General features: G+C 45.2%; 1 protein-coding gene across 1 annotated transcript in view; it reads left to right on the plus strand.

Annotated features, from left to right (window-relative positions):
- Nucleotides 1-798: 798 nt before the first annotated feature.
- Nucleotides 799-13,445, plus strand: part of LOC109470537 (guanylate cyclase soluble subunit alpha-3-like) — a 56,899-nt gene continuing 44,252 nt past the window's right edge. The window contains 1 exon segment of the mRNA XM_019769502.1: nt 799-1,599. Coding sequence (XP_019625061.1) covers nt 799-1,599 — 801 coding nt within the window.

Raw genomic sequence — 13,445 nt, forward strand, 5'->3', positions numbered from 1 at the left:
GTGCCAGAGTATACCGTGCAATCTTACGGAATACAGTGCAATTTTACGGAATACCGTGCAATCTTACGGAATACAGTGCAATTTTACGGAATACCGTGCAATTTTACGGAATACAGTGCAATTTTACGGAATACAGTACAATGGTATTACAGTAGTATACAGTGCAATTTTACGGAATACAGTGCAATTTTACTAGTATACAGTGCAATTTTACTAGTATACAATGCAATTTTACTAGTATACAGTGCAATTTTACTAGTATACAATGCAATTTTACTAGTAAACAGTGCAATTTTTCTAGTAAAATTCATTCGTAATTTTACTAGTAAAATTGCACGATTGCACTCATCATTGGCAGTCCAGTCTCGGAAGACTATTGCATTGTATTCCGTAAAATTGCACTGTATTCCGAAAAATTGCACTGTATTCCGTAAAATTGCACTGCATACACTGGCACCCCTGCTTATCCGTATGCGGGCAGGCCTAATGATTCCGCGCGGCACTTAAAGTAACGTTGACGTGACACGAGCGTTTCAATTGAGCGCGCCGCCGAGTGCAATATGAATCACTGTGCCGTTATCAGTCCCACATACTGTACATACGCGCGCGCCGCGCGGCTCATTCATGTACGCCCAGGCACCGGTCTACACGTCTGCCGGCCCGGCACAGTCACACCTCCGGTTGATGGATAGATGAGGTCGCGCGCCGGCGAGGTTGTTGTTTAGTTTTAGCTAGCTGTGACGTGTGTGCGGTTGGTTCAGCAAGCCTGTGAGAGCGAGCGAATCGCAGATGTTACACATGGATCCGCGGCAGCACGTACAGCCTGTAGCGGAGCGCCGCTCGGTACCGTGCGGGACGAAGCCTCGCCACTCCCGCCGGAAGTTCTACTGCTGCCTGCGGGCTGACAGCGACAGCGATGCGAGAGAGTCGCCCGAGAAGAAGCCGCCTGTAGCAGCGGCGGGGGTGGGGGTAGCGTTAGGGAGACCGGCGCCCGCCCAAGCTTGCGACGTGGACTGGCAGCCTCTCTCACCGCGCATGTTGTCCTCTTCCCCCGACAGGTCCAGCGGCTTCAGGACGGAGAGGAGAGTAATGGAGGCCGGGGATGCAGTAGAGACGCCCCGCTGTACTACTACAGATACAGATACGGACACGGACTGTGCCCTGGCCAGAACACTCGCCGACACGACTTTAGAAACCTCGCTCGACACCGTGCAGTGGCACACGCCCACTGACGACCAAGCGTCGGGATGCCCCTTCTCACGACTTGCCCGTGAACACATCGCGTCTCCGCAAGGAGGGGAACTAGAAGTGAAGAGAGCGGGGGAAGGAGACGCCCTCCCCGCCGGGGTGACCAGGCCTCCTCCCCCCGCTAACGAGAGGAAGACGTCGCGGTCCGAACTGTTACCGTCCGACGCCACGAGGCGCGTGAGCAGCGAGAGCGGGCTGGGTCCCGACCTGCGCCGGACCAGCAGCGAGAGCGACTCGGAGCCCCGCAAGGTGAGCTCCGACTCGTGGGGGGACGTCGACGCCAGCTCCGGCCGCAAGCCTTTGAACCTGGCCAGCCTGGTGGAAGGAGTGGGCGCGCTCATCATGCCTTCGGTGAGTACACAGCAAAAAAACATGTTTACACCTTAATAGTGTACGTCACATCATTACGGTTGCCATAGCACCACATTTACCCGCCACAAATGTTGTTACCAGTTACCAGGACGCTTGTGCTTTTGAGGTCTGTTTGTGCTTTTGAGACCACCTCAAACGCACAGCCACCTCAAAAGCACAAACAGACCTCAAATGTAGTCTCCACCAGACTTCTTTGCAGGCTTAACAAATAGTAGAAATCGGCCTAAAAGGGTAATTTAACTGGCCAGAGGAATTGTAACTGGTCGACCAGGAAGGGTCCAATTGCCTGTGCAAAGGAGTCTGGTGGAGACTACTTTTGAGGTACAGTGTTTGTGCTTTTGAGCTCTTTTTTTTGCCTTTGAGGTGACTGTTTGTACTCTTGGGGCCTATGGCAAAGCGTGGTAAATGTCGATGTCCCCTTCGCAGACCTCCAGACCTAGTCCTGTCATTCACGGTGTCAGTCTGCATATTTATGCGGTGCCTCCGACTCCATCGGATTGAGAAATCGTCCGACACTGCCCCAAATCAATGTAGCACCACAACCTTTACCTCCTACACCTGGAAACAATCTAAACAGACATTACAAAGGTTGACATCTATTAATCTATTCCCCTGGTTGGGTTTGGACGCATCGGAAGGAATGAGGATGTTATAAACAGCTTCGTGGAGATGAATTTATTCAGTTCGCCTGCTTGCATCAATGCTCGCCGCCCGATGTGACCGACAAGCCCCCTGAGGGATGGCGTTTCAATCGATTGAAAAACACAAGAGTCGCTAGCCTCCATAGTATGGCCTCTACCAGGCTTGAGGAGGCGGCTGGAAAGAGTAGAAATCGGCCAAATAGAGGGATAAGCATGCCAAGGGAGTTTGTCCGTTGAGAGAACAGTTCGCCGCACCCAACGGACAAACTCCCCTGGCATGTTATCTCTCTATTTGGCCGATTTCTACTCTTTCCAGCCGGCTCCCCAAGCCTGGTAGAGGCTACCATAGCATGCCAAAAACCGGGGGTTTGGGGGGTCTTCAAGGTCTTTTGGAGCTTTTATGTGCTATTTTCTGATTGCATATAGACAACATTATTACTGCCGGCCTGGTTGAATTACCCCCGTTTTTTTAGAACTGGGCTAATCAGAAAACAGCCGAAGACCACCAAACCCCCAGTTCTATGTAAGCCTGCTACGGAGGCTAAAGAGCTGCGCTCTCACACATGTTTGCCCCTTCAGACAACAGCGCAACAAAACGGCTGCAGTGTGATCCTTTGTGCCTTTAGATGAATGAAAAGTGGCAACAGCGGACGCACTTTCAACAAGATTTCCGAGAAAACAAAAAGGCCTTTCGGTGGCGAGGCTCACAAAACCTGTAGCATGTTTTGAAGAAAAAATACAGCACTCTCTCTTGGCTACAACCACTAAATTTAGAATTGTAAAGAAACATCCTGTATTATATGATGTTTAGTGTCAGCTGTTTTAAATTGTGCTTAAGCATTACATATATACTGTTACTTGAATTAATGGAGAGGTATTTCATGTTGCATTCCTCACCTTTAAAAATGAAACTGAACTGAACCGAAATGATAAAATTAGACAAGCGCTATCTAACAGCGTCGAAGTACAATAAGGAGATGACCTTTTTACAGCGTTCTAATAAGCTCTTCCATAATCCGCCACATCGCCTAGCACACCGCTAATTATGACAGTGAGCATGAGAACTCCCCAATTACTGAATTAGAATCTGCGGCTGGAAACACGGCACTAATTTAGCCTCCATAGCTAGCGTGCCAAAAACTGGGGGTTTTGGGGGTCTTCATAGTCTTTGGGAGCTTTTATGTGTTATTTTCTGATTGCATATAGACAACAGCCGGCCTGGTTGAATTACCCCCGTTTTTCTTAACTGGGATAATCAGAAAACAGCCGAAGACCACCAAACCCCCAGTTCTGTAAGCCTGCTACGGAGGCTAGCACTAATTTCACCTTCGCGAGACTGAGAGGACATGCTGGCGCATATGGCGACCATGCCTGAAGGGTTTACCGCTACGGATCAACAGGTTCCATCCGCGGAACTGCGTGCGATATTCAGTCGTCTTTCATCGCATATTGGCACAACTAGAGTCATTACTTTCGTATTCATTAGTGCTTTTAAAGCTTGATATAGTGAGCATGTGGCTGCCCGATCATGTAGCAAAATTGTAACCATTTCAAATGAGCGAGCAGTAGAGGAAAACAAGATTGACTGCACTAAAAGACTGCGCATCTGTGCGTCACTGAAGGTCAGACATACAGGTAATGAGGTAAACAAGGCTGTTTCTCAACCAACTCGATATATTTTCAAAATCTATCCAGAAATGTATCCAGTTTTAAAATGTATCCAGTTTAAAAACGTATCCAGTTTAAAAATGTATCCTGGTTAAAAATGTATCCAGTTTAAAACTGCGTCCAGTTTAAAAACGTATTCAGTTTAAAAATGTATCCTGGTTAAAAACGTATCCAGTTTAAAGATGTATCCAGTTTAAAAATGTATCCAGTTTAACATGTATCCAGTTAAAATGTATCCAGTTTAAAGATGTATCCAGTTTAAAATATATCCAGTTGCTTGAGTAGCAATTTCCCTCGGCCTGTGAAACTCTGCGTCCTTTTGAGAAATTGCTCCTGGCTAAGCTAACACTAATGATGCGTTTAAAAAGATCGCGGTACGTCTGTGCTTGATATGAGAAGGCTGAAGATTAAGGCATGCGTCACAGGCTTATACAGGCTCCCAGCTCCACAAGTGGTACTCGTGTGATAAGGACAGATACCGCCAGGCATTGTTCAAACGTGAGGATGGGGTGGGGTGGGGGTGGGGCAAAATGCGTTATGAAGCGATGTTTCTATGTAATAACAAGCTCGAAGGATAATCTCTAAGCAGATGTGAGTAGACAGGATCTTCACTGTCATATCTGCTTGAATATCTGATTAACCTCAAATAGACGCAATGAGAGAGAATAGTTGCAGCTAAAAACATGAAAATTAAGAAAAAAGAATGATTTATTCATGTTAAAATCACTCGCAGCTAGTAGCGCATCTACAATATTTTCTTCTGTTTCCCATTTCATTCACCAGTACAGTACAAGCAAGAAAGCCCGATGAAAACGCCAGAAACGCGTCAAAAATAAACCGAAGCCCCAAATCTCTGCTTGGAGAGTTACAGTATGCCTATAGATCGTGATGCGACATTTTTAATCTGTCACTTCTGAATGCGGAAACCAATACCGTCCTCTCTTTGTATTCGTTTTGGCAGCAAGAGGCCTTAATCAAATACCGGCACCTAAGAGCTCGCCCCTCTCTCTCATTGATCACATTTCACAGAGCAGACGCAGAGATCTATTTCCGCGCGCTCGACTCTGGGAATTCTCCGGCTCCAGATTGCGTCCACATTGTTAAATTGCAGCCGATCCTTGGCGAGCTTTCTCAACATCTGTCTTGAAAATCAATCGTATTTCAGAGTTCAGCGCTCCAAATAACCCTGCCTAGTTACTTCCGGGACGGAAGTATTGTTTTGGGCGGCGCTGGTTTTAGCGGGAGTTTGTATGTTTTGAGTCCTGAGCAGCGCTAGCGGGGATCGGAGTGGAAGGAGTTTGGGGATCAGTTTATTGACAGGGTTGTAACACGGGTGGTAAGATATGGTATGAGGTCACCAGGAATGTGTAATCATGGCATGAAACATAAACCAAGATGTAATACCGGAATATGTTACTTTATACTATCGTGTGAGTAATGGTGCATTCTATATGACGTAATTCAATCGGGTATTTCACCATGACCAGCAATTAGACAACTGATGTAATGATGATTGTTTATGCTTTTAGATTGTATGCGATGTATGTATCCATTGTTTTTATAAATAAAAAAAATCATGCAAAACAGTTCTAACACATTCACGTTAACGCAAAGCACACAGCTTCTCGGAAGTCTGAAATCTCTGATGGGAATTCTCAGCCTCCAGATTACATCCACATTGTTAAATTGCAGCGATCCTTGGCGAGCTTTCTAAACATCTGTCCTGAAAATCAATCGTATTTCATAGTTCAGCGCTCCAAATAACCCTGCCTAGTTACTTCCGGGACGGAAGTATTGTTTTGGGCGGCGCTGGTTTTAGCGGGAGTTTGTATGTTTTGGGTCTTGAGCAGCGGGGATCGGGGTGGAAGGAAATTGGGGATCAGTTATTTTTTTATTTTATTTTATGAAGATTTACCACATTTGTGGAAGGATTGACATAACAGGTGACTATCACCTTTTTCAAAGATGCCAACCCCGAGACAAGACTGTAAGGTTTGAACCACTCACACCGGGAAGGTCCCCTACTCTTTTCGATAAGTGCGGTGGGTTCTTTAACGTGCGTGGGGTGTGGCTCTCCCAAACACGGGACCTCCATTTAACGTCCTATCCGAGGGACGTCCCTAACCAAAGCTAGGTACTCATTTTCACCTGAGTGAAGTGAGGAAATTCGTGTAAAGTACCTTTCCCAAGGGTACAACGTCGGGGCGCATGTTCGGACTTGTTCGGGTACGACCCGGAATCGAACCCGGGTCTCCCCGTTTCGGAGTCCAGTGATGTACCACTACACCACACGACGCCACAAAGTTGATTGACAGGGTTGTAACACGGGTGGTAGAATATGGTATGAGGTCACCAGGAATGTGTACTGTGTAATCATGGCGCGAAACATAAACCATGACGTAATACCGGATGGGAATATGTTACTTTATACTATCGTTTGAGTAATGGTACATTCTATAACGTAATTCAATCGGGTATTTCACCATGATCATGCAAAACAGTTCCAACACATTCACGTTATCGCAAAGCACACAGCTTCTCGGAAGTCTGAAATTTTAATGCGAATTCTCAGGATCCAGATTGCATCCACATTGTTAAATTGCAGCGATCCTTGGCGAGCTTTCTAAACATCTGTCTTGAAAATCAATCGCATTTCAGAGTTCAGCGCTCCAAATAACCCTGCCTAGTTACTTCCGGGACGGAAGTATTGTTTTGGGCGCCGCTGGTTTTAGCGGGAGTTTGTATGTTTTGGGTCCTGAGCAGCGGGGATCGGGGTGGAAGGAGATTGGGGATCAGTTGATTGACAGGGTTGTGACACGGGTGATAGGATATGGTATGAGGTCACCAGGAATGTGTAATCATGGTACGAAACATAAACCATGATGTAATACCGGAATATGTTACTTAATACTATCGTGTGAGTAATGGTACATTCTATGACGTAACTCAATCGGGTATTTCACCATGATCATGCAAAACAGTTTCAACACAAACACACAGCTTCTCGGAAGTCTGAAATCTCTGATGGGAATTCTCAGGCTCCAGATTGCATCCACATTGTTAAATTGCAGCGATCCTTGGTGAGCTTTCTCAACATCTGTCCTGAAAATCAATCGCATTTCAGAGTTCAGCGTTCCGAGTAACCCTGGCGGTTATTAAAGTTAGGGGTTAGACTAAGGGTCATTTTACAAACAGGATGTATATAGAATAATATGATACAAGGAAGCAATTTTAATTAGCCTAAAAAATGACCATCGGATTTATTGATTCGGTTCTATTGCGTTGGCCTAGAAAAATGTCTCTGGATACTAGTAGTTCGTCGTAGATCGTCGTACGATTAAAATTGATCGATGCGGTCGGATTTTCAAATTAAATAGGCTGTGAGAGAACCAAACACCGACAAGGATACGAGACAGTATTTTCCCGTAACCAGAGAGCAGAATTTTTCAGGACACATACCTATCCCATTCTAGCCACCCACTCTTGTATTAGCTAGGTTAGCCTCATGAATGTGTAGTTATGTATTAGTAGATGCATGACTTTGTACCCTGTACAATTGTGGTGCAATATATATTTAGTTATACATAAATGCACGACTACCCCACGAATTCCATCAGTTTACGATCGTGCGGCGTTCATACGACAAGTGTAACCGGGTGCTAACTCAGAAGGCTCGGTCGGACAGCACCTTACCAAAGTGCTTTTGAGTCCAGCACTTTCACCAAAGTCCACCAAAGTCCAGCGTCACTTCAAAGAAGTTCAATCTCCAAGCAGATATTGAGGTGAGAGATCTTGAGGGTTTCTGACTGCCAGACAAGCAGGGCAGTTCGTTTGGAAATTTGGCTTGATATATGTCGAGAGCAACATCAAGAAAAGGGCATGTAGATAGACAGTTAATGAAGATACACCAGTCATTTCAAACGGTCTGGTGGCTTTTTCATTATCATCATCATTATCGATGGTTTTCTGAAACTACGGTTGGCTGTACTGTTGGCTAACTAAAACCTATGTGCAACTCCTCGACCACGCTTTAATAACATCCCACAGCAATACATGCGTTATTTAGCTCTGGAGAAGTTCCTCCCAAGATTTAAATGTCAAGAAGCTGCCCAGAAAAAAGCCGCTCATTGCTATCCACTGTCTCAATCATCGATGTTTTCAACTCTCGTGGTTGCTGTACTTAATTAAAAATCAGTGTGCAACTCCTCGACCATGCTTTAATAACATCCCATTTGTCATTTCGCTCTGGAGAAGTTTCTCCCAAGATTTAAATGTCAAGATGCTACAGAAAAAAGCCGCTCGCCGCTATCCACTGTCTCAATCATCGATGTTTTTAACTCTCGTGGTTGCTGTACTTAACTAAAATCAGTGTGCAACTCCTAGACCATGCTTTAATAACATCCCATTTGTCATTTAGCTCTGGAGAAGTTTCTCCCAAGATTTAAATGTCAAGATGCTAGAGAAAAAAGCCGCTCGCTGCTATCCACTGTCTTTTCCCCGGCGCCAGGCCCGCCGAAACACCGAGACAGTCATTACTACCCGGTCCCGGCGGACTGGTCCACGGCTCATTTCTCCTTACCTGACGAGGGCGTAGCTACGGGCCATTACTACAAACGTGCGCGGACCGCCATTTGTTTCGCAAGAGATAAACTAGTCTCAACTAGGCTTCAGTAGCGGTTGGGAAGAGTAGATATTGGTCAAATATCATTTCAAGTAACATAAAAAGAGCTAGTACTAAAGATTCAAATCAGGTATGGACGTGGAACTGGTACCCATTAAAAAAGACACATTGAAGTCTTAGTAATAGCTAGTAGATGTACATATTCCCTACCGATAGGTAAAGAAATTAGTCCAAATATATTGATATACGGACAGTATGAAAGGGGAGTTAGTCTGCCCGCTAAAGGAGTAAAGCTTGCCGCTTCTTTTGGCGGACAACCCCCCTGGCATGGGGGTGGGGTTGTCTGTTCACATTCACTTTAACGCAAAGCACACAGCTTCTCGGAAGTCTAAGATCTCCGATTTCTTGTTCAAGCACTTGATGAACGAATGTGTCTTCCACACCACACGTCCTGCTACTGCACAAGGTCGCATCGCCTGACTGAAAACTGATGGGAAATTTGGGCGAGCGTTTAGTCTTTAGATGAAGGTCTTAAATCATTTATCTTTCTTCCCTGCGTTGATTTGCCGTCTTCTTGGGATAACTGGCGCCTCGGAGCGGCTTCAAACTCAACATGTTGCGTAAGAACGTTAGGCGATCCATACATATGAACGTTATTATTTCTCTGATCTATTTGCTTGTCCATTTATCTATTTATTAAGGTTTACCAGTACATTTGTGGATTGACATACAATGTAACAGATGACTATCACCTTTTCAAAGTTACTTCAAAGTTAAGGTCTGGCTTCTATGCGAAAGTCGGCTCAATATCAATAAGTGCACTTTTGAGAGAAAAATTGTTATACGTTGTACGTCTATATAATCTCATCTTCCTCTCCCCTTTCTAAGTCCTAGTAAGCAATCTATCTACAAAGGCTCCGATCTGAACTCTGATGTGGTACCGGTTCAAACCAGCCAGCAAGGCGACTGCTGATAGGTTTAGAGATTCAAAGACATTCGTACGAAGCGGCGTCTTGTCTCGACTTGATCAATGACGCGCGGCAGACTCTTCTGAACTGTGTAAGAAGTTCAGCTCGTCGCCTTATTCTACATCAACCGGGAATCACACAGAGGAGTGTCGTTTTCCCCTGCTTTCTCCCTCGTGTGCTGTTACCACGACATCAAAGTAGACCGTTGGGTTTTCAAGAGGGTGGCCTTTCCGTTATGGACGGATATGGCAGCTGATTGTGTTATGCCGAGGTCACATTTCCAACTCGGGGCCCGGCCGGGTAGTCTTATGGAACGAAAAGTTTAAAAGTATGAGATAAATTATAAAAGACAACAAAGCACAAATTAGGTTGAAAAAGATTGATAGTTGGAACTATTTTGCGTATATTATTAATATAAATTAATAAACTTATATTTCATAACGAAGGCAATTTTTTTGCTGAAACTTTTTTTCGCACGCTCGCGTCAGCTTTGGGCTGCCCATGGTATACCATCCACATAATAAAACCAGTATGGCCTCACTACAGCATGCCAAAAAGCATCTCGTTGGAAAGTGCTTGAGAGACGCCGGTAATTCAGCTCCAAAAGAAGTCTGTTAGTGGCGGTAGAACGAATTATCCACGGACTACTTACGCAAAAACGTTTCCGTAATTTCCACCCTTTGGGAGACGCGGTTTTTAGCGATTGTACACGCTACACATGTCTTCTTTTAGCATGAGATACACTTGCTACATGTTATTTGTACACTCTACCGCTGTGGCTAAGATTAGGTTTGAACGCGGGACGGACCGTTAACGTCTGCAGAACAGTGCCTGTCTACTTCTATGTATGATTCAGGATAGCCAGGCACGGTTCTGAATAGTACAGGCACGGTTCTGGATACGCGCGGACTATCCAAAACCGCACATGCCCGATCATGGTTCTCGGAAAAGTACGGTTCTGGATACCTGGGCATGGTTCTGGGTAAATTACTGTTCTGGATACCTGAGTATTAGCCTGATTAAATCGTCTTTGCCGGCCGCCCAACATCCAGCGGACTATGTAGGGAGCCCCCCAGGAGCTTGGGTTTCACAGGCTACCTGAGTATGGTCCTGGAAAAAGTACGGTTCTAAATATCTGAGTTTGGTTCTGCATAAAGTACGGTTCTGGATACAACAGGACCGTTAACTTAAGCGATCTCCATCGATGGCTCGATAGTCCTTATATCGTCTCCTACTGCGATGGGCGGAGCTGAAAGGGACGGCCCATTAACCCTAACGATTCTCGCCGCTTGAGTCAATACACGGACCCCCGCTATAGTTGGTATTCCACTCAACCGCTCCGCATCTCATTAACCTCTTTGCCAGGCGGTTTTGTTGGGGAGGGGGGCAGGTTTGTGATTTAACACTTCATTAGCTTTCCTGTGAAGAAAACACTGAACCGACTATTAACAGCGACCGGATTCAAGGAAAGGGTCCCCAAAGGATAATTGGTAACCATGGTTAGAAATTAGAAAGAGTGGCACTTGGTACAGTGTAAATCAAGGCGAGAAACAACCCCTCAGAGGAAGATTGAAAATCAACTTGCTGTTGTTGCTCTTCGTTGTCCTTGCGTATTTTAGATATTTGTATGTGTCCTTCGAATGGGGACGTAGAGTCTGCGGTCCCGTCCATTACGTTACATTACAAATCTGCTTTCTAATATGTAGAGAGTTTTATCTTCAAACTTATTAGTAAGTGTATTCTTCTCATTCTTAATTAAGCGATTGTACCAAGCTTTGAAACACATATTTTGCTATACCGAGTGATATGGAATATGACCAGTACTTTGGATATACTGTCCTTAAATGAATATTGTACGTTTGGGAATGCATCTACAGCAGCGACACCCGTGCTGCAATGCAATGTGAACCAGTCAGAATTGCCCTAAGGAAGGTGACATACGGTCACCGAAACGTCGGCTGAATAAAAGACTTGGTTGTGTAAAAAGAGTCTCTTTACTCAGTGTCTTGCCAACCCGTGATGAACGGGTTATCCATGATGTCCTTGAATATTTTCCAGAAAACTTCCAACCTTTTACAAATTACTTTTACCTTATCTCTCTGGACATCTTTCCATCAAGACAGTCTTCCTCCCCACATTACCTGGCCGTTATCTGTAGTCCCGCTAATGTAACGCTTCCTCGCGTGGCTTTACTCCAGGAATGACGGGAAATACGTCACAGCTGACAACAACGAACCTGCGGGTCCCGTACTTCTGCGCAAGTGCAGTAGAACCAATATACCTACGTGTCACAGTGAAGTTAGTATGACATTTGAAGCTCTAGAGAATTCGTCACTCACTCACCAAACTTGCAAAACACTCTCACATCGATAGACATCTGCACACGTTGACAAAAACGGATATGGTATTGAGATATCATTTTGTATAGGGTGACAAGGGATGCGGGAATATATCATATTCTGCCAAACGTGCGTCACAGTGGACAAAAACGAACCTGCGAGTCCCTTACGTCTGCACAAGCGCAGTAGCACTCAGAGACCTATGTGTCACACACAGTAAAGTTAGCGCGACATTTGAAGCCCTAGAGAACTCGTCACTCACCAAACTTGCAAAACAGCATCTGCATATGTATAAAGTATCTGCATATATTTATCAAAACGGTATTTCCGTTAATAGTTTCAGGTTGGTAAAGTATAGGATATAGGGGTTTTCTTTTACACAACCAATATTGTCTCTTATCTTGCTTCATATGTTTCGATGTCTATCAGACACCTTCCTCAGAGCTTCTGACTGGAGTTCTGCAGACTCTGGAGACTGGACCGCTGGTGTAAAATAAAACTCCTTTATTGTATTGAAATACTATTTTGTATAGGGTGACAAAGTGTACGGGATTATATCATATTCGTCCAAACGTCCATCAGAATTTGGAAGCGTTTGGCGCCAGGAGACTGAATTACCTGACAGTCCCATTCTCGGTTCCATTCACCGTGAGGCCGACACTTTCATCTGATTACTTGCCAGAAAAGTTATAGATGTGACAGTTTTGGGGCGACGCCAGGCAGGCGTGATGTTGTACAGTAGTGGTGCCGGAGTTGGGACTGATTCATGGCGATAGAAAACCGAGCTAGGGGCTGTATCTGTCACTTTGTCATTTACTGCTCACATGCAGTCACATCTAATGAAATCTACCTTGCACACAATACAGCACAAAAAGAGATTTAAAGTTATTTAAACTAGTCTTTTGGCTAGTCACCAAAAATTTCTCCCAGAGCTAGGGGCTGTGTCTGTCTCTTTGTCACACACTGCTCTCATGCAGTCACATCTAATGAAATCTACCTTGCACACACACTGCTCAAAAATCGGAATATCCGGACGTTTCCGGACCTGTACATGTCCCGTGAAACTTGGCGTGCCCGGGTGTGTCCGGGTGTGTGCAGGAAATGTCGGCCACGGCGTGTGCGGGTCTGTGATTCCTCCGGACACGCCCGGACACCTGGTAATTAGTCGTGTGTACGGGAATATACGGGCCTGCACACGTCACACGTCGCAAGTACTTCCAAACAATAAGGGGTCACCATACATGTAGATCGTTTCGCAAATGCGTAAATTGAGAGGTGCACATGTGTTTTCAAAGCCGGTAAGAAGAACGGGCAAAATGCTGGTTAGAAAACAATATTATTTTCACTCCCGAAATCTACCTAAACATGAGTTCGTTTCATGAACCGAATTACTACCTAAAAACGTTGTAGGTAACAGGCAACGCAACACAAAGACAAGACATCTAGATTGGATGGTAGAGGAAATCAGCGTTACATTAAAAGTTGGTGAATAGAATAAATGTTGTTTGGGGGCCGATGTCTGCTATAAACTCGCCCTCGCCAGAGTCTGGTTGACTTTTGGGCCACGCCAGGCTTATATAAACTCTGC

The sequence above is a fragment of the Branchiostoma belcheri genome, unplaced genomic scaffold (assembly GCF_001625305.1).
Source record: "Branchiostoma belcheri isolate BF01 breed outbred unplaced genomic scaffold, Haploidv18h27 scaffold23, whole genome shotgun sequence".
NCBI classification, from domain to species: Eukaryota; Metazoa; Chordata; class Leptocardii; order Amphioxiformes; family Branchiostomatidae; genus Branchiostoma; species Branchiostoma belcheri.